This window comes from Taurulus bubalis (genome assembly GCF_910589615.1).
Source record: "Taurulus bubalis genome assembly, chromosome: 7".
Taxonomy (NCBI): Eukaryota; Metazoa; Chordata; class Actinopteri; order Perciformes; family Cottidae; genus Taurulus; species Taurulus bubalis.
The window spans coordinates 27,698,699-27,720,512 of NC_136595.1; the positions used below are offsets into that span (position 1 = coordinate 27,698,699).

Here is a 21,814-nt window from a genome sequence, read left to right on the forward strand (position 1 = left end):
CTGTACACACCTGTGCACACCTGCGCACCTGTACACACCTATGCACACCTGTACACACCTGTGCACACCTGTACACACCTGTGCACTTGTACACACCTGTACACACCTGTGCACCTGTACACACCTGTGCACCTGTACACACCTGTGCACCTGTACACACCTGTACACACCTGTACACACCTGTGCACTTGTACACACCTGTACACACCTGTGCACCTGTACACACCTGTGCACACCTGTACAGTACCAGACGGACGTCCTCACAGAAAGATTGTCCCGAGATTAAGCTTTTTCTTTTGTTGTTGTTTTTACTGAAGGTGTGGAAATCAAACCACACAAACAAGGAGGAGAGTTCCATCTTGAGAAGCGTCATCAATACTTTAACTTGTTTACTTTGTTAAAGTTAAAGTACAATCAATACTTTAACTTGTTTACTTTGTTAAAGTTAAAGTACAATCAATACTTTAACTTGTTTACTTTGTTAAAGTTAAAGTACAATCAATACTTGAACTTTCGTGAAAAGCGAGCCGGACTTCTCCGGTTGAGAGACGTTTTCGCGGCGCTTCTCCCGGCTAACGGACGTTTGTTTTTTGTCCGCGGAGTCGCCACCCAATCCGACTGAGCTCTGGAACCGCGGAGGGGATCGATTTAAAAAAGTTGAACTTCTCCTCTCGGTGAGGAAACTCCACCCTGAAGACAGTCACACAGCACGGAGGACGACAAAGACACAAACCACTGAACGCCACCGCGCCACAACCGCTACAGAAGACCAACGTCACCTTTTAGTATTGTTACTTGTAAACGGGTCAAACGACAGATAAAACACCAACGCATGCAAGTTTAAATACGTTTTTCTTCTTTTTTCATCACTCTTAGGCATCTGAAATAGATGTTCATGCTACCTTTTGTCTTTAATAATGATGTCAGTGGTTTGTTTGTTGTTGTTTTATTCTACCCTGCATGCTACCTGTGGAGCTAGCTTACTGTCTGAACGAGCACATCAGAGGCTGTGTGCATACTGCATGTTTATTAGCATTAAATATAATACCTACACATCTATTCAGATATATGTATATATGTATATATAGCAGCAAAGCTTCGTAAAATAGCTTATAGTCGAGTATACATGTTGAATACGGTTAGCGGAAACCAGATTTTCGGGGTGTCACTCTATGGGTCAGTGAGCGCAGAGATATTGTAGTTTTTAATGAAACTGTCTGAAGCTGAAGAAGAAAGAGCTCATGGCAACGTAAAAATTTAAATAATTCGTTTTCTGTCAATTTGATGCTTCCTATCATTATTTTACTTCGCTACCTTTGGTTAATGACCCGGGGCGTCGACGTCAGAGAATCAAGGTTGTTTTTTTTCTTCCCAGAAACCACACACACACACACACACACACACACACACACACACACACACACACACACACACACACACACACACACACACACTGGCTATAGCAGCAGACAAACAGACAGACAAGCTGCCCCCCATGCAAAAAAAAAAATCCCATATCTACTTTTAATCTCACATACAAAAGGTAAAACTAATTTAAAAAAACTACAAAAATCAATCTCTCTCTCTCGCTCTTTTTTCTTCTTCTTTTTTTTCTTTTAAATCTCCTCTTAGAAAAGATGAAAGTACCACAAAAGAGTTGGAGAGTTGTCAGAGCCTGAGATGTGAGGGGAGTTTTGGTGAAAAACTGAGGCTTGTGGTGTTTGGCTGCTACGAAAGAGATATATATATATATATATATATATATATATATATATATATATATATATATAGATATATATAGATATATAGATATATGTATATATATATACATATATCTATATATCTATATAATTAGTATATACTGGATAGTGTTACGTACTGGATTATACTGATAGCTTAGGAGAGCGCGGGAGGCAGAGGTTTCCTTCCCTTCCCGTCTGACGGGTCTCTAGTTCCAGCGGAAGTGGATCTGTCGCGGCCGGTCCGCTCCCTCTTTGACGAGCGGCTTGTGGAACTCTCGGCCGGCCCGGGAGTGGATGTTGGCCCAGCAGAACTCGCAGTAGTACTGCAGGCAGGTGACGTTGGCGCAGAAGAACGGGGCGAACTTGCCGCCGCAGCGAGCGCCCTGACACTCATCGCACAGCTGATCGTCCAGGACGTAGGGCTTCACCTCCACCTGCACACACACACACACACACACACACACACACACACACACACACACACACACACACACATACACACACACACACACACACACACATTAGATATAAATACTAACAATGAAACCTCCACCAACTTCCAGTTCTTAAAAGTGAAGTCTATGCTTCATGTGTTAAAGCTGCATTCTCTCTCCTGACCACCAGGGGGCGACTCCTCTGGTTGTATAGAAGTCTATGCTTCATGTGTTAAAGCTGCATTCTCTCCTGACCACCAGAGGGCGACTCCTCTGGTTGTATAGAAGTCTATGCTTCATGTGTTAAAGCTGCATTCTCTCTCCTGACCACCAGGGGGCAACACACACACACACACACACACACACACACACACACACACACACACACACACACACACACACACACATACCGTACCCGCTTGTCGATGTCTCCGTGCTGCAGCTGGACGAATCGGGCGCTGATGGCGGCGATGTAGCTCTGCTGATTGGAGAAGGCCACTCGCCCCGCCCCCTTCGGGTACTTGAGCTCCGGGTCGGTGTCGATGCCGGCGTAGCAGACGCCGCCGTAGAGACGATCCATGATCATGGCCAGCTCAACTGGTGAGGGGAGGGAAACGCCGTCAGACTGGTGTTGGTGATATATTATAAACATCATGTTCTAAAAGTCTGGGAAGATTTTTGTTTTGTTTTCTGGATTTGGACCAAGAGGACGGAGAACAAGTCAGACTTTAACTGATTTCATGAGAAATTAGTGAGAAAATAAAGTATTTATTTTATTGTATTGCATCTGACAAACAAATTTATATTATTTTTTAAATGTATTTTTCATCTACAACAATGCATTAGCGTCGGTGAAAAATTATATAATAATATTCCCCCCAAAAAACTGAATTTATGAGATTAGGGTTATGAATTTATGAGAAAAAAACTTTTTTTTTGTCAAGGATCTACATCAATTATCTGTGCAAGGTTGGATCAACCCCATCACACCACTTCCTCTTTCTCTCCTCCTCTTCTTTCTCTCCTTCTGGATAAATGATTGTCTCTTCAATGCATATTACTAACTCTACTTTCTTTTTCCATGGATTCGTGGCTGCCTGGCCCTGCTGATGCAACCATGGCCCTGCTGATGCAACTGGCCTGGAGCCGTCCTGCCAGCTGCCATGGCCCTGCTTTCTCCTCTTACTGCCCCTGGGATGCCCCTCCTCTCTACCCCCTTCTGCTTAATGGGTCGTGGTTATCTGGATCATGGACCATGCATACTACTCATTATATGAATAATGTCTGTCACATTCATTGAATGTGCTGTAACTCCGTTACGTTATTCATTCTGGTCACATGACATCTATTCCAGAGGATCCTCCTCTGTTGCTCTCCCTCAGGTTTCTTCCCCTTTTTTCCCTGTGAAAGGGTTTTTACTATCTTTATTGGGGGAGTTGTTCCTGATCCGATGTGAGGTCCCGGGACAGGATGTCATGTGTACAGATTGTAAAGCACTCTGAGGCAAACTTGTATTTGTGATGTTGGGCTATATAAAATAAACTGAATTGAACCACTGCTATTTTAAAATATAATAATAATAATCATAATAATCATAATAATAATAACAATTAGCGTTTATTTAGGCTCACAAAACAAAGAAAGAACATGAAAGATAATTCAAGAGGCCGTTCTCACTGTAATATTACTTATTAAATTAAATATAGACGCGGCACAATGTGTTTTCTCTCACAAATTTATGATTTTGTAATTTTTTTAGAAAAAGTCTCCCCCGGCTCTGTAATTATTATTTAATTTGACCCCAATGGTCCTAATTTGCCTTCGTACAAAGCTTGAAAATAATTAAAGCTAAGCTATACCGGGCTGTAAAATGCACAAAGCCATGTGAATGCAGGGATTTCAAAATAAAATAAATAGGTGTATTACTTGCTCTCAGGGGCCGAGGGACGCCGCCCACAAAGATGGTCTTGCGGGGGTCGAGGGGCTGAGATCCGTCCATCACGAAGTCGCTGTCGCTCAGGTTCCACGGCCGAATTTGCACCTGAGGTCAAAGTCAAATGCGCCTTTAGAAACTCTCTCTCTCTTTATTGAAGAGCAACAAACGCCTGGCGGCTGTGCGTGTGTTCAGTGTGACCTGCGGCTGGACTCACAGGCTTGTCTTTGATGGTGGGGCTGGAGACGCACAGGTAGAGCTTCCCGTCCTCCTCCATGCAGGCTTCAATCAGGGCCTGCACCGAGCTCTCCTCCTGGAACAGCAGGAACGCATAGCCTAGGACACACACACACACACACACACACACACACACACACAAATAATAAATGAATGTCAAATGATGCCTTATTTATCAGAGTCACAGCTTCATGGCATCTAAGCTCCCCATTAAAGACGAATGAAAACACCTTTTTTCAGCTATGACAATAAAATGTTGCTGTTTGCTGATGCTAGACGCAGGTGACGCTCGATTATTATCATCATCTAACATTCATAACAGCAGTCAGTATGCTAATGAACCTCTTAACATTCCTGTAAAATTTGACGAAAAACGCCTATCCAGGTATACCCAAAGTAAATTGCAAGCTGTGCTTGAACTATGTGGAGTAAATGCATGGTCTTGGTCTCTTTTGAAAGGTAACAATCTGAAGCTTTTTCCCCTCAATAGTCAGAATCACTTTAAGTGCTGCTGACACTGAGTTATATGAGTTTGAACACACTAAAGTATAAGGTTTGTATTACCGCCTGAACATTTCTTTGTAAATAGATGCCTGTAGATGACTATAAATGGGACTTATGGACTGGAAAACACAATGGAACCATAGCCTGAAGCCTTTTCTAGTCTAAGTAAAAAGCAGATATATGAATATTTTACACATGTTTTTCTAATGAAATGTCTAGGCGTTTTTCCATTTTGAGACTGAAAATATTCCTGATATATATACTATATACCTATTAAAAAGGCTTATAGTCTTGCAAACTTATATAGGTACTATTCATATATACTACCAGTATTGCTGACACAGAGAAAATGAAGTATAAATGCATTTTTATGCTAATTTACACTTCAGACTGAAGCTCTACAGCAGCTGTCTCTTCTCATCAAATGAAGGCTGTTGGGATTATTTGCCCCCCTCTTCCTGCCTATCTTTTAGGCAATTTCATTGGCTGTCCGAAACGCCTGTCATCTGAGCTGTACCACGCAGCAGACGTGAGCCACGTAAGAAAATAGAGGCTAAGCCTGAACTTCAACGTAGCTTCTGGTTGGGTAATGTAGCTTGTCAGTCAGGACATGAAGCTCCTATTGGTTCAAGTGGGGTCTCCTTGGAAACGTTAGATTTCAGCGGACATTTTGATAGCGAGTTTGTAGCTGTGCTCCCATGCAAACATAACTTTCTGCTAAAAACAACACTACTTTCGTTCATGGATATTTATGGATGTAATCACGTGTTTTGGACTAAATCTTTTATGAGATTTATTTTGATTGGACCTTTACGACGTAACAACGCCGTTTTTGTTGGAATATTATGGATTTATGGATCAATATGAGGCGTCATCGGTGAGTTGTCTTGATTTTCAAATCGCTTGTTTGTTTGTTGTTGTCTGACAAAAGTATTGATAGTAGCTGCTGTGGTGGTCTGATCTTGAAACGGAGTGGACAGCTGGAATCACAAGAATCGTAGGTTTCCAGAAACATATGGCACTCGTACCGAACTATAAATAGATGTACAGCGTACAACGGAATGTACAACGGAATGTACAACGGAATGTACAACGGAATGTACAGCGTATAGTTGACATGGACGCCCGCGCGACAGCAGAACGTTAAGAGGTTAACTATAATTAATAATCATGGATGTTCCTCTAGTCTCTGATCTCTGATCATGTGACTTATAAACAACCAATCAGTGTTTAGACCAACAGGAGGAGAGCTAGTAATGTTAGCAGCACCGCTAACGGAGAACCAACAGGAGAAGAGCTAGTAACGTTAGCAGCACCGCTAACGGAGAACCAACAGGAGGAGAGCTAGTAATGTTAGCAACACCGCTAACGGAGAACCAACAGGAGAAGAGCTAGTAACGTTAGCAGCACCGCTAACGGAGAACCAACAGGAGGAGCGCTAGCAACGTTAGCAGCAACGTTAGCAGCACCGCTAACGAAGAACCAGCAGAGGTTACATGATGATGCGTTCAGGCTCCGCTCAGTGAAAATGAGGACTGGCCGAAGGTAAATGATAACGTTCTTGTGATGCGTTCACATGTAATCTAGTAAAATGTGGTGTTGGTGATGAACTAGAATAAATCCCGGCGGCTCGATGCCACGGTCGGTACCTTTGGGTGGGAAGTAGGACTTGCTCTCAGCTTTGTGAGGCCAGTCCACCACCAGGTGGCCGAAGCGGCGGAAGCTCGATGTTATTTCATCTGAGGGGAGAAAGAACCAGAAGAGCTGAAGAACCAGAACCTTTGTTTCGGGTTTTTTGTGGAACAGCAAGGCCACGCCCCCTCCTCACCTTCGTCGATGTCGGGAGGAAGACCTCCCACGAACACTTTGCGGGAGAAGCGCTCCATGCGGTCCCCGTTCTGGTGCGGGTAGCAGTTGGGCGAGCCGTGGACCCCCGGGGGCCCCCGGTGCCCGTGGCCCTCGTCCAGGAGATTGTCGTCGATGGGGAAGAGGGAGGAGCGGCCTGGAGGAGGGAAGGAAGGAAGGAAGGAAGGAAGGAAGGATTTATCGGACAAAGAACCGGATGAATCTTTGATGAAAAAGTAAACGGGAAATTATTTTGACAACTTAAAATGATCCTGCAAAGCAAAAACACAAAACACAAATACATAAATACGTAAATACACAAAAACATAAATACATAAATACACAAAAACACACACAACATACACGTTAGATCTTCATTATTAAGAAGGATTATAAAATAAATAGTCATATGAATGAATTGTATCAAATAATATAAATGAAAAATAGAAATATTGTAAGAAATTCTTAAACTGCAGTTTTTTTTATTGCATAATATAAGTTTTTATATATTTTTTATATTATATTTAAAATACTCTTTTCACATTTTATGCTAATTAAAACTCATTTTGTATTTTACACAATTTATTCATATGACTTTTTTTAAGGTAAAATAAATAGTCATATAAATGAATTGTATCAAAAAATATAAATGAAACTGAAATATTGTAAGAAATTCTTAAGGTGCAGTATTAATAATATAATATTTAAAAAACTCTTTTCACATTTTATCTCAATTAAAACTAATTTATATATTTTACACAATTTATTCATATGACTTTTATTCTTATTTTTTATATTGATTCTTTATTTATAATATTATATATATATATTTATATATAATATTGAAGACTTTGGGGTTCCTTGGAGCAACAGCTTCAGATAAAGGTGACCACACCTGAAACCCATGACCTCATGCACGTCTGCACTGCGACTCTAAGACTCTAAAGCCGTACAAAAAGTGTTTTTGTTATATTTGTTTTCATTTATTGGGCAGATGTTAACGATTGTATCACAAAAAACAACGACAACGTCTTCCTGGGTCTAACGCAGTGGTTCTCAAACTGTTTCTGTCACTCCCCGCTTTGGAGGAAAAACAATGTTCACACACCCCGCTTTGGAGGAAAAACAATGTTCACATCCACTTTGGAGGAAGAACAATGTTTGCGCCCCACTTTAGAGGAAGAACAATGTTCACGCCCACTTTAGAGGAAGAACAATGTTCACACACCCCGCTTTGGAGGAAAAACAATGTTCACACACCCCGCTTTGGAGGAAAAACAATGTTCACACACCCCGCTTTGGAGGAAAAACAATGTTCACACACCCCGCTTTGGAGGAAAAACAATGTTCACGCCCACTTTAGAGGAAGAACAATGTTCACGCCCCACTTTAGAGGAAGAACAATGTTCACGCCCCACTTTAGAGGAAGAACAATGTTCACGCCCCACTTTAGAGGAAGAACAATGTTCACGCCCCTCTTTGGAGGAAGAACAATGTTCACGCCCCACTTTGGAGGAAGAACAATGTTCACGCCCCACTTTGGAGGAAGAACAATGTTTGCGCCCCACTTTGGAGGAAGAACAATGTTCACGTCCACTTTAAAGGAAGAACAATGTTCACGCCCCACTTTGGAGGAAGAACAATGTTTGCGCCCCACTTTGGAGGAAGAACAATGCTCACGCCCCACTTTAGAGGAAGAACAATGTTTACGCCCCACTTTAGAGGAAGAACAATGTTTACGCCCCACTTTAGAGGAAGAACAATGTTTACGCCCCACTTTGGAGGAAGAACAATGTTCACGCCCCACTTTGGAGGAAGAACAATGTTCACGTCCACTTTGGAGGAAGAACAATGTTTACACCCCACTTTGGAGGAAGAACAATGTTCACGTCCACTTTGGAGGAAGAACAATGTTCACGCCCCACTTTGGAGGAAGAACAATGTTTGCGCCCCACTTTGGAGGAAGAACAATGCTCACGCCCCACTTTGGAGGAAGAACAATGTTCACGCCCCACTTTGGAGGAAGAACAATGTTCACGCCCCACCGCCCCAACTAAGTTGTAACAAAATGGTCGATGCTGAATTTCGATTGAAATAACTTTTGTGACTCCTCCATCCGTGCTTTTTCAAATAATAGAATAAATAAAATATGTGAATCACTTTCAAGTAAACCAGATTTCTCCATCAGACAAAACTAATAACAGGTGCAATCACTTTGTTAGAACATTGCAAATAAAGTTATATCTGTTCAAAAAATAACTAATATTTGGCCAAAACAGCTTATTGTGGCTGCAATTAACCTGAATATCTTTTTAAGATGATAACAATAACGTGCAACCTGTGCCAAACAAAACAGAATGAGTGATGAGAATGAGAGCATCAGGTTGTATCAGTATCAGTGGAGCAGTGAGCTGCTTTCCTCTACACATCTTTTTAAAAACGGATTACAGGTTTGATACAGCTCTCAATTAATGCTCAATGTTGAGCTGAGATCTGTTTTCTGTTTTGAGAGACGCAACAGCAGAAAAGCCGTCCTCACGGAGATCTCACGGAGATCGGCTTTTACCAAAACGGCAAGAATCGGCAAGTGTAACCCGTTAACGGTGTAACGTAAAGTACCGGCACTTCGTCATGTATTTATTAATGACGTTTTATGTCCGTGTACTTTTGTAATATGTGAAGTTCTCAATAAAGGTCTTGAAATAAAGAAATTCTGCATTTCCCCGCCACGCCCCACCTGTAATACCTCCGCGCCCCACTAGGGGGTCGCGCCCCACAGTTTGAGAACCACTGGTCTGACCGCAGAAAGATGCTTTGAGGTGTTTCCCGTCAGAAACACGCCACATGAGAACACACAGACGTGTTGGAAGGTTTACCTCGCCGTCTGCCGTAGCTCCGGGCTGCATGAGGAAAGTACAGAGGAAAGTTTCAGCTTCACAGATCCTCAGACCTCTGCAGAGTCACAGCCTCATGACTTCATCACCAAACCGCAGATCGATTCCATCAAATACGAGTTCAGTGGCAAAGATAAGTGAACCAAACGGACTCGTTCAATACTTTAAACATTAAGATTCAAGACTTCTGTTCTTCCTGGTCTAAGAAATAATGTCGACACATTATCGTATTATCTGATCAAATTCAGCTTCAAAGTTTAACTTTGTTGACAAGGTGTAAAGGTGTTTATATTCATAATATCTCTTCGTTTCACTCCATAAATCAGAAAACAGTAATAAAAAAATCCATTTCCTCCACGTTTTTATTAATAAATGCAGAATAAATGAGTCTCTGAATGTGTTGTGAACAAACCCTCAGGATATATGAAGGAATGAAAGAGGAGGAAACTAAAAGCTAAAATACTAATAATAGACAATAATAAAAAAAAGCACACTGTCTGATCTGTGTGTGAAAGCAGATATTATCTCTGACACCGACATGAGGCGTGTCCACATGGGAGAAACAAACAAACAAACAGAAAGAGTCTGCAGGGCTACAATTACTCTAAGTGGCCCCGAAAATGTACATTTTAATGAACGGGTGCAACAAAGTCCTGTTTGTGGTGCGTTCAAAGACGCCATGTGACTCACTGGAACAATGGGAACAATGGAAACTTCCCCATGTGAGCGCCATCACAGCGCATTAGCATGGTCGCTATGCAGTTTGAATAAAACCAGCAGCATTCTGGGAGGTTTTAAAATGTAAAGCAACGTGACAGGAAATCTAATTATCTTTAAAAAGTGTCTCTATAGACGTGTTTATGTTCTGTATTCGTGATGAGAGGAAAAGAAACGTGACGTTCCTGCAAGCTGCAAAGCGTGGAGGAGAAATGTGACCCTGAAGGCATTAAATATAGATCCATAAGGCAGGTAGTGAAATATGGAGTCACATATACAAAATGAATTAGAGAATACGTTTATAATGTGGAATTAAAAAGACAGATAAAAAAAAAAGTGGAAATAGAAAATAAAATTAGTAAATAATAAATGTGGAAATATTTAAAAAATAAAAATAAATAAATGTGGAAATATAAAATTAAATAAGTAAATAATAAATGTGGAAATATAAAAGAAAATTAAATTAAATAGTGAAAATATACAAATTAAATAAGTAAATAATAAATGTGAAAATATAAAAGAAAATTAAATAAAAATGTGGAAATATAAAATTAAATAAAAGAGTAAATATGTTAAAAAAAATTACAATATAAAAAGAATGAAAAGAAAAGAAAGTAAAGACATTTTTTTAAAATATATTATAAGAATTTTCATTTCTTTCTTTATGGGTTATTTTAAAATATACATGTATTTATTTATTGTATATGAATTGTTCAATTTGTTTCTGTATATTTTTTTATTTTAATTAATTGGAAGAGGCAAAACCTTGAAGCCAATGTAATAAAAAACTAATAAAAAAAATCCAAGATGGGGACGGACAAAAAGCCGATCTTGCGGCTTGAGAACCGTGACGTCCACTAGAAGGTAAGCAGATTGTTTGTTTTAGTCTTTTTTTTCCGTTTATGTGAAAGTGGTGTATTGAAAATATCACTACAAGTCTCGTGAGGCTGAAGAGTAAGAGAGACACAAGGCGTGTCTATAAAAAACTAAACTGAACACAGATAACTGCCTCAACCCGCTGCGTTAATCCTTCTGTGAACGAGTGAAAGAGAGGTAGTTACCGTTGAGCATGAGGAGGCCGTCGGCTCCGGGGTTAGGACATCCCACCCGGCCTGAGAGCAGCAAACACACAGATATCGGGATGAGACACGGAGCAGATGGAGAGGACACATGACACACACACACACACACACACACACACACACACACACACACACACACACACACACACACACACACACACAGGCTCCCTGTGAATGTGTTACCACGGCCTCCTCACATGTCTGCAACGGGAACAAAGCTCTCCTCATTCCCCAGAGACACCTATCAGAGCGTAGATATTACGAGGAAAACAGAGTGAAACACTTCCTTTGTTTGTCATCGAGTCTTCAGACAACAAACAAACGGATCATTTCCTCTTTCGGCTTTGAGAGGAGAGGAAACGCGTCCACTCAGCAAAGTGCTGCGATCCTGGGAATGAGTCAAGCTCAGTCAACGCAAACAGCAACCTCTGGTTCTGAAAGGTTTCTTAAAAACTGCATTCTCTCTACTGTTGGTTGTATAGAAGTCTATGCTTCATGTGTTAAAGCTGCATTCTCTCTCCTGACTAACAGGGGGCGACTCCTCTGGTTGTATAGAAGTCTGTGCTTCATGTGTTAAAGCTGCATTCTCTCTCCTGAACACCAGGGGGCGACTCCTCTGGTTGTATAGAAGTCTATGCTTCATGCGTTAAAGCTGCATTCTCTCCTGACCACCAGGGGGCGACTCCTCTGGTTGTATAGAAGTCTTTAAATGTTAAATAGCACCAGTAAGTGCTATTAAAAATACAATAAAAACTTAACAAAAAATATCCCCTTGGAGCCCGATATTGTTTTTGTTCATGAGGTCCTGTATTGCTGTCAGAATGATGCACACTGTCGTCGGCTCGTGGCCATGCTATGATGCTATGATGCTATAAAGCTATAAATGGCCGAGCTGCCCCTCACAAGCCCCTCCCCCCTCCAGACTCCTCTCTTGGCTGTCATACACAGTGTGTGAAAGTGTGATCGCATCTAAAATTAGTCCGGATCCCTCCCCCCTCGCTCTGCTGTGCACACTGGCCCACGTCCTCTCCATCTGCTCAGGCAGGATCAACAGGACGCTCGGCCCGAGGGGAGGAGGGCCCTGCAGGAGGTTGGATCCGGATCCCAACGGAGAAACTAATAAGGACTCGGTTTCACCCGCCGGCGTTGCTCTGGGCCATATTAGTAAAGTGAAAGTGTAGCCGTGAATGAGCTACAAGCAGCCGTCTGCAGAAGAAGAGGAGGGTGAGAGCGCTGCAGTTATCTGACACTGCTCCTCTGATGTCCAGCAGCTGAGAGTCTCACGAGAGCTCGTCTGCTTTCTCCTGACAGACCACGAGCAGGGAGTCGAAGACCCTCATTTAGTTTGAAATGAGTCAACCTCTGGTTCTGATGAGTGAAGTCTATGCTTCATGTGTTAAAGCTGCATTCTCTCTCCTGACCACCAGGGGGCGACTCCTCTGGTTGTATAGAAGTCTATGCTTCATGTGCTAAAGCTGCATTCTCTCTCCTGACCACCAGGGGGCGACTCCTCTGGTTGTATAGAAGTCTATGCTTCATGTGTTAAAGCTGCATTCTCTCTCCTGACCACCAGGGGGCGACTCCTCTGGTTGTATAGAAGTCTATGCTTCATGTGCTAAAGCTGCATTCTCTCTCCTGACCACCAGGGGGTGACTCCTCTGGTTGTATAGAAGTCTATATAAATGACTCTACTTCTCTTGATGTATTCCCTCAGTAAACATTGTAAACATGAGTTTATGTCTCAATCTCTAGTTTCAAGTCTTCTTCAATACAGCATGATGTTCATTTAGTAAATTATGGTCATTTAGAGTCAAACAGACCATAAAGCAGGTGACGCTTTAGGGGCGGGGCGACAAGGTGATTGACAGGTCGACACCACAAACCAACAAGTGACGTCGCCATGACTACGTCTTATATACAGTTATCGTGAGAACATCTCGGTACCAAACAGCCGTTCTCATCTCGCTAAAATATCTTTTTTAATTGACTCTGAGCTGCAGGTTAAGTAGCAGCAGGATCAGAGCTGAAGGTCACGGAAATGTGCAGCCGGTGGCAGAAAGTGTTAAGCTCTCAGCGGGAGAAAATAAGCCGGAGCGTGGTAAAAAAAACACGGCTGGAAGCAAACGTTACCAAAACATAGAGAGAAAGGCGACTTCACCTTTCATGGGATCCTGCTCGGCCCGCATGATGTCGATCAGCGAGCTCTCCAGGGAGTGCATGTTCAGGCTGTCGTACATCCGGGTGCGCTCCTGCTAACAACAACAACAACAACACAAGGTGAGGTTCAGAGGTGACAAAACAACAACAACAACACAAGGTGAGGTTCAGAGGTGACAAAACAACAACAACAACACAAGGTGAGGTTCAGAGGGGACAAAACAACAACAACAACACAAGGTGAGGTTCAGAGGGGACAAAACAACAACAACAACACAAGGTGAGGTTCAGAGGTGACAAAACAACAACAACAACACAAGGTGAGGTTCAGAGGTGACAAAACAACACGCGTGTCGTCGTGTGTGACTGGTGCATAATGAAGCCTCTGAAGTGTGTGTAGGTATTTAGGTTTAACGTGCAGATTTGAAGGAGCGAGTAGGTCACGCTTAGATTAACATTCTTTCCCTATTTATTCACTTCAGGGGGCCTGGGTGGGTCTCTGGACTCGTTCAGGGGGGTCGGGTCTCTGGACTCGTTCAGGGGGGTCGGGTCTCTGGACTCGTTCAGGGGGGTCGGGTCTCTGGACTCGTTCAGGGGGGTCGGGTCTGGAGTGACATTCAGCTGCAGAGATGCGATGGAGACGAGGTGATGTGACGTTCTGGTGACGTTCTAGTGACCCGACACAGTGGAGGGTGAAGGTCACGATCGCTGCAGCTGCTTCACCGGATGAGAGACGCAGATCAACTCATGAATTAATGTTTTGATGCAGTTTTGCGACCCGGTTGCATCAGATGGTGCAGCAAAGAATCACCGTTAGCAAAGAATCACCGTTAGCAAAGAATCACCGTTAGCAAAGAATTACCGTTAGCAAAGAATCACTGTTAGCAAAGAATCACCGTTAGCAAAGAATCACCGTTAGCAAAGAATCACCGTTAGCAAAGAATCACCGTTAGCGAAGAATCACCGTTAGCAAAGAATCACTGTTAGCAAAGAATCACCGTTACAAAGGATCACCGATAGCAAAGGATCACCGATAGCAAAGGATCACCGTTATCAAAGGATCACCGTTAGCCAGTAACTTTACGTCTATATTTGCGAGGCAAAGAGAGCTGAAGTTTAAAAGGTTAAAGGTGAAAATGGATGCAGCAGAAATCAGAGCCGTCGTCTCCGTTATTCCACGTGTTCTTTCTTTGCCTGAATTACCCACAATGCAACTCAACTGGATTAACTGCAAATATGTGGGTGGGTAATTGCCAGGGGTGTCGCGCTATTTGTTTAAGTACTAAAGTCACGGGTAAAAAGCACATTAACTTACAAAGGACTTTACAAAGACAAAGAAACAGGAAGTGAGTGAATATTTATCAGCCAAATCTAATATTTTACATGATATTCCACCTTTATAACACATTTAATACTTGACTTCTTTCTTTACAGGGTTTGTTTAAAGGTAATAAAGTAGTTTATGAATGTGAGATATGAGTTTACAGATAATTACTATGTTTCAGGCTAATGATATGCATGTAGTATAAAGAAGAAAATATAAATATATGTATATTTCTAACTTTAAGAAAGGTCCAGTGAGCAGCGTTACTTCCCTCAGTGTGAAGTTTAAACGTGACTCAGCAGAAATGTGTCGCTGACTGCCAAACACTAAACAGAGAGGAGGGAAGGAGGGAAGGAGGGAAGGAAGGAAGGATGGAAGGAAAAGTCTTGGAATCTGAACAATTCTGGGTCTCCGACACTGTTTATGGAAACGTAACAATCCTCGGAGCGCCGCCCGCTTCCTGGCATACGGAGCGCCGTTCTTCTCGGCTCCGACATCGTGGCTCAACAATAATATATAACTCAGTGACATCATTGTTCCAGTCAGAATGAGTCAGAGAAATACAATTAAGTTATTAAAATGTGTCGCGGGGACAAAAAAACATGAGAAACTACTCTGTGCTGCAGAAATATGAAGATATTTTGTTCTTTATTTCAAATTAATTATCTGATTTAATTGATAATAATTATTTAGGATAGGAATATATAAGCATTTTTTGCTTCTACCTTTCCTTATACCTTTTCAGTCTTTCTGTCATTGTATTGTATTGTAATGATTAACTGAATAAAACACACAAACAAAAATGATGGTTTTATGAATGCACATTTTTGATGTTATTATGGTTCTGAATGATTTATCATCCCTCCAGACCGTATTAAACACAAATTGTTCATGCGACATTACACTAGCTGTGTTTGTTCATGCATGGTCTTTTGAAATGTTTTGTTTTATTACATGCATCAAATATACGTAACTTTTCAGCCTTCTCTAATGAGATTTATTTTACATTTTTCTGGTTGAATATAAAGAGACAACCAGAGCAGTTTTTCTAACCAGTAAAAGTCTTCTTTTCAGCTTGGGACTGTTTTTACGTGGGAATTAAAACCTAATTTCAGAATGATCAACACTGTAAAAAATAGAATAATAAACTACAGAGTAATAATAATAATGCATTTAATTTATATAGCGCTTTTCTTGGTACTCAAAGTCACTTTACACAACATTACAATGTCCTAAAAATGATGTAATAAAACAAGTATAATAATACTTGTTTACAGTAATCAAATACTGACACTGTGCGGTCAGTAAATAATGTTGCATTGTGAACTGAAGACATAAATCCAGTTATAAGCCATATATAGCATTATGTAAATAAATTACTTTTCTTATATTCTCCCCCCGGGATCAATAAAGCGTTTTGGATTCTGATGTTTTTATGTTTCTCCTGCCAGACCACTTAAATCAAACAGATAACCCACCTGGGCGTAAACCAGGACGACGTGGCCTGAAACAGACCTCACCTCCTAACTCCTCCCACCTCATTTACATGCTAGCCACGCCCCTTTCATGGTGATTCACACCAACACACAACGCCATGCGCGTCTGAATAATAATAATCCCTTTTCTTTCAGTTTCTCACCACTCATAAAAACATAAATCCTCAAGGGATCTCAACCGAAAACACACACACACACACACACACACACACACACACACACACACACCCTTTGTCCCATCTCTAATTCACGTGACTGGGTCCTCTGCTTCGTGGTTTCCCACCTTCATGGCGGTGGATTTCCCACACAAACTGCAGCGCAACAACAAACAACAACAACAACAACAAACAAACACACCCGTCAGCCCCTGAAGCCCGGCGGGCTGCGAACCCAGAGCCGCTACCTGCAGGGGCAACAAGGTGTTGCTGTTGCCGTCGGTGCGGAACACGTTCTCCTCCATCCAGGACTTGGGCCCCAGGGAGCCGGCGGAGCGAGGGAACCGGGGCGGAGCGATGACGCCGCTGGAGAACGGCTTCTTCAGGGGCGAGGCGTGGGGGCCGCCGGGGCCGCCGCCCCGCCGGTGGGGGTCCCGACCCCAGGAGCCCCAGCCGTTCCCCTGGTGGCTGCCCCAAGGAGACTGCTTCCCCATGGGCTGCAGAGAGGGAGAGAGAGAGAGAGAGAGAGAGAGAGAGAGAGAGAGAGAGAGAGAGAGAGAGAGGGAGAGGTAAAGGGGTTAAACAACAACAACAACAAGGGGGGTGCATCTTTACTTCCACCTCATCCTTTCTTTCTCTCCAGTCTTTCCATCCTTTCTTTCTATCCTTTTCTCCCTGTCGGCCGCAGCCTGATCTGCTCCTGTAGATAAGAAGATTTAAGTCTTTAAGACTAACACTAAGTTACCCGCCAGTGTCTCTCTCTCTCTCTCTCTCTCTCTCTCTCTCTCCACTCTAAAGCATATCAAACATCCAGCCGCGTGGTGTTTATAATCCCACTCAGAGGACAATCCACTTCCTGTTTCTCACTCACCAAAACATAATGTGATCAAAATGGTTTCTCTCATTCTCTCCATAATCTAATCTTTATTATGGAACTCTTTCCCATCGTCTCACATATCCTGCTTCAGATTATATTCTTATTATCATATTATTGTCTGTACGTCCTCTGTGTACACTCCTTCATTTTGTCACATTACTTCAACAATAAAGGGGGATTGTTCTCTTCTTCTCTTTGTATCAACTGGAAGCTGCTAATGCTAATGCTAACGCTAACGCTTCAGGAATATTGCTGAAAAAATAGAAGGAAACTCCTGGAGAGGTTTGTTCATCACTCCAAAAAAATACTATTTCTGTATTATTATTGTGTTGGTTATTGTCATTGTTGCACTGTTTGTTGTTTATTAAAAAGAAGACAAAAATAAAACTATTTTCTTCAGCGCTCATGCTCAAAGCAAAGAGGTGAAAGGTCAGAAGCAGCAGCACAAGAGGGCTGGAGCTGCTGAATATTCTCTTTGTCGGTTACTTTCCCCGATCAATCGATTAGTTTTCTATAAAACGATGAAACATGGCGATCAATGTTTGGTTCTGTCCACGACTCAAAGACGCCCAGTGTCTCCGTCTCAGAGGAACCAGAACATGGAGCTGGAATCAGAGAGTTTTCTTTTCTTTTAAAAATATGAAATGACTCAGAGGCGATTCATCGATGATCATTGACGAGCGCGACGTCACATGAGGAGCCTGAGGCCGAAGGCTCACACGGCCCCCAAACTACAGCCAAATATGAACCTTCGTGAGGACCCCGGATGCTGGTATGAGGTCAGGGTCCCCAGATTGTCTGGCAACACACACACACACACACACTGAGCATCCGTTTAGGATACCAAACCCCCACCAGTCTTTGTGTTCCTGGGCCACAAGGCATGCTGGTCCAGGCCGTGTGACGGAACAACAGCTGGATTCAGTGACTTCAACATTAGGAGTAAAAACAAAGAACTTATCCTTCCAAGACACTGATGCACACGCATGAATCCAGAGGCTACGCTTCTGAGCTGACCTCAGGACATCCGGGTCTCACACTCCTCCTAAGAGGTCACAAAGAACGTGAAGGCCTAATTATGTTGGACATCCTACGGTGGGGATGCTGCCCAGCGGTGGGAGGAATGAGACGGTGCGTTGGGTCCCAGCCGCTCACCTGGTGCTGGTTGTAGTGGTTCCTCTGCTGCAGGAAGGCGCCCTGCTGGGGGTGCGTCTGGGGACTGCCCGGGGCCCGGCGGCTCTGCGCCTGCTGCGGGACGCTCATCTGCGGCGAGAAGGCGCCGCTGAAGCCCTGCGCGTTAATCCCGGCGCACGGATTAGCCGACACCGGCGAGAAGCCCTGGAAGAAGGCCGGGTTGATGGAGGAGGAGGAGGGGCCGCCCGGGTAGAAGCCGTTGTCCGGGTCGGCGCCGGCGTGGGTCTGGTGGTGGTGGTTGATGGAGGCGGGCGGCGGCGAGCAGCTGGTCTGGACGGACCACGGCGCGCCGAACCCGGGCGACGAGCCGCCGCTCTGCGGCTCCTGGGCGGGGAGGTTCGGGAAGGCGGCGCTGAGGCTTCCGGACAACATGTTCCCGGTGCCGTTGCCGTTGTTCAGGTGGTGGGCGACGGGGGAGTCCATCTGGACCGCGTTTGGGTTTCACGGACGAGGGCGACGCAGCGTCCCGGTTCCACTGGAGAGCCGCGGGGGTCGGGCCGCCTCTGCGGCAGGTGACGGACACGTCCCCCGGGGTGTGGGGGCGATTCCGCGTGGCAGGACTCGGGTGTGCTGACCCGGACTGCTTGGTGCGTGTTCCGGCCGTGCGGCTGAAGGTCACGGACGGGACTGCGCAGCGCAGAAACGAGAACCGAGCTCGTGCGCAAGCCGGCGGAAGCTTTTTTTCCTTTGGGTGTAATCCGGCGTGAACGAGCCGCCGGTTCGGTTCGGTTCGCTTCCCGGATTCGTGGCTGTCCTTCTCCTCGGTCGACGTGGTTGTCACCCCCGCAGGCTCATCCTGCACGTCCCGGTGATGCGCGGCAGCTGACGGGGGGAGAACCGCGGGGACGCGCCGCGACGTCGCTGAAGGGCGAAGCGGGGACGAGCAGCGAAGTGTCCGTCAGAACGGCCTTTAAACGAGCCCGGAACACAGGCTTCTAAACGGGGTCCGCTTCATCGGTGGACGGGCTGCGGCGGAGGAAGAGGAGGAGGAGGACGAGGAGGAGGGCTGGCCTTCGCCAACAGCCGGCTCGGTCCCGTCCTCTCCGGTTCTCCGCGGTGTCTCCGTGCGTCGTGTCGCGGCCTTCGGTGCAGACTCTCCGGGCCTGTGCGGTCCACTGCTCCCCCTCCTCTGGTGACCGGCTGCTGCGGCAGAGGATCAGACAGAGCGCCCGGCTGCAGCTACGTCACGGCCGCGTCACGGCCCGGCGCGCCCGCCTCCAGCCTCCGCGCTGCAGAGAGGACCGCATTGTTTACGTCATTGTGTTCTCGTTTCATTATTCATGAGGTGCAGTGAGTCTGCACACACACACACACACACACACACACACACACACACACACACACACACACACACACACACACACACACACACGTTGGTGTTGTTGTTGACAGAGACAGTGATGACGTCATGAGTGAGTCCAGAAACTGCTCGTGACAGTTTCACCAAACTGTGTGTGCATGTGCGTGTGTGCGTGCGTGTGCATGTGTGTGCATGTGTGTGTGTGTGTGTATGTGTGTGCGCGTGTGTGTGCGTGTATGCATGTGTGTGTGTACGTGTGTGTGTGCGCGTGTGTGTGTGTGTGTATAGGATTCGTGAGACCCCCCACCCTCCCTGAAACACCCCATCACAAGGTCCCAGATGGGACCGTCCCACCAGCGCGGGGGCAGGTGTGTGACGGTGCTGAGCACCAGCGATTAGCCAGGCCCTGTAAGTGCTGCAGGGAGTTAAACGGGGCAGGCTGCCAGCTGCTGGTGTCTGGTGCTGCTGGACTGGGGGAGGGGGTCATCCGGGTGGGGTCGAGGCGGGGTGGGGTACAGATGGGGTGGGGTTAAGGAGGGGGGGGTCACTCTGACTCCCAGCTGCCCCGGCCTCTTAGAGACGGTGACACATCAAACCTAACTTAAACAAAGTTCTGCACATTTGTTCTCTTTTTTGCAGGCATGTGTGTGTGTGTGTGTGTGTGTGTGTGTGTGTGTGTGTGTGTGTGTGTGTGTGTGCATGTGCGTGTGAGTTTAATTTCTCGTATTTTATTCAAAGTTACTGTGGGGAACTTCTAACTGGTCCTGAACTAGTCTCAGTGTAGTCCTGGTCCTCTCTAGACCTCATGTAGTCCTGGTCCTCTCTAGACCTCATGTAGTTTTGGTCCTCTATAGACCTCATGTAGTTCTGGTCCTCTATAGACCTCATGTAGTCCTGGTCCTCTATAGACCTCATGTAGTTCTGGTCCTCTATAGACCTCATGTAGTCCTGGTCCTCTATAGACCTCATGTAGTCCTGGTCCTCTCTAGACCTCATGTAGTTTTGGTCCTCTATAGACCTCATGTAGTTCTGGTCCTCTATAGACCTCATGTAGTCCTGGTCCTCTCTAGACCTCATGTAGTTTTGGTCCTCTATAGACCTCATGTAGTTCTGGTCCTCTATAGACCTCATGTAGTCCTGGTCCTCTATAGACCTCATGTAGTTCTGGTCCTCTATAGACCTCATGTAGTCCTGGTCCTCTATAGACCTCATGTAGTCCTGGTCCTCTCTAGACCTCATGTAGTTTTGGTCCTCTATAGACCTCATGTAGTTCTGGTCCTCTATAGACCTCATGTAGTCCTGGTCCTCTATAGACCTCATGTAGTCCTGGTCCTCTCTAGACCTCATGTAGTCCTTGTCCTCTATAGACCTCATGTAGTCCTGGTCCTCTTTAGACCTCATGTAGTCCTGGTCCTCTATAGACCTCATGTAGTCCTGGTCCTCTCTAGACCTCATGTAGTCCTGGTCCTCTATAGACCTCATGTAGTCCTGGTCCTCTCTAGACCTCATGTAGTCCTGGTCCTCTATAGACCTCATCAGTAAACGGACCACCAGAGAGAAGATGGTCTGTTTCCAGATGACATCATGCAGGTTCACCAGAGACCAGACCACCGTGGACCCAGATCCGGCTTCACCTGCAGCCGAATCTCCTCCTCCTCGTCCTCCTCCTCCTCGTCCTCCTCCTCCTCGTCCTTCTTCTCCTCGTCCTTCTTCTCCTCCTCCTCCTCACGTCATGTGATCGTGTTCACCGTTGAGAGGCAACGCATCCTCAGGAAGCACCTGGCCGGCTCTCTGGTGTCACATGTCAGCAGGTGTTTGAGCAGCGGACGGCTGATGCTGCAGCTGCGGTCGTCATGACAACAGGTATTCTGCATGCGCCCTTTTGTTTGCCTCTGGGTCTGTGTGTGTGTGTGTGTGTGTGTG

At 44.9% G+C, this 21,814-nt stretch overlaps 1 protein-coding gene across 2 annotated transcripts; it reads right to left on the minus strand.

Annotated features, from left to right (window-relative positions):
* Positions 1 to 1,948: 1,948 nt before the first annotated feature.
* Positions 1,949 to 19,029, minus strand: cpeb2 (cytoplasmic polyadenylation element binding protein 2; the record flags this gene model as incomplete). Of its 2 annotated transcripts, XM_079220923.1 has the most annotated exons (11): positions 1,949 to 2,176; positions 2,592 to 2,773; positions 4,103 to 4,217; positions 4,327 to 4,445; positions 6,500 to 6,589; positions 6,679 to 6,852; positions 9,572 to 9,595; positions 11,368 to 11,418; positions 13,547 to 13,637; positions 16,769 to 17,017; positions 18,553 to 19,029. In XM_079220923.1, 11 exons carry the CDS (start codon positions 19,012 to 19,014, stop codon positions 1,949 to 1,951), a joined length of 1,785 nt encoding a protein of 594 aa, XP_079077049.1. The 2 variants fall into 2 exon arrangements, with proteins under 2 accessions (XP_079077049.1, XP_079077050.1); XM_079220924.1 differs by lacking the exons at positions 9,572 to 9,595; positions 11,368 to 11,418; positions 16,769 to 17,017; positions 18,553 to 19,029 and having other exon boundaries at positions 13,547 to 13,607.
* Positions 19,030 to 21,814: the final 2,785 nt, after the last annotated feature.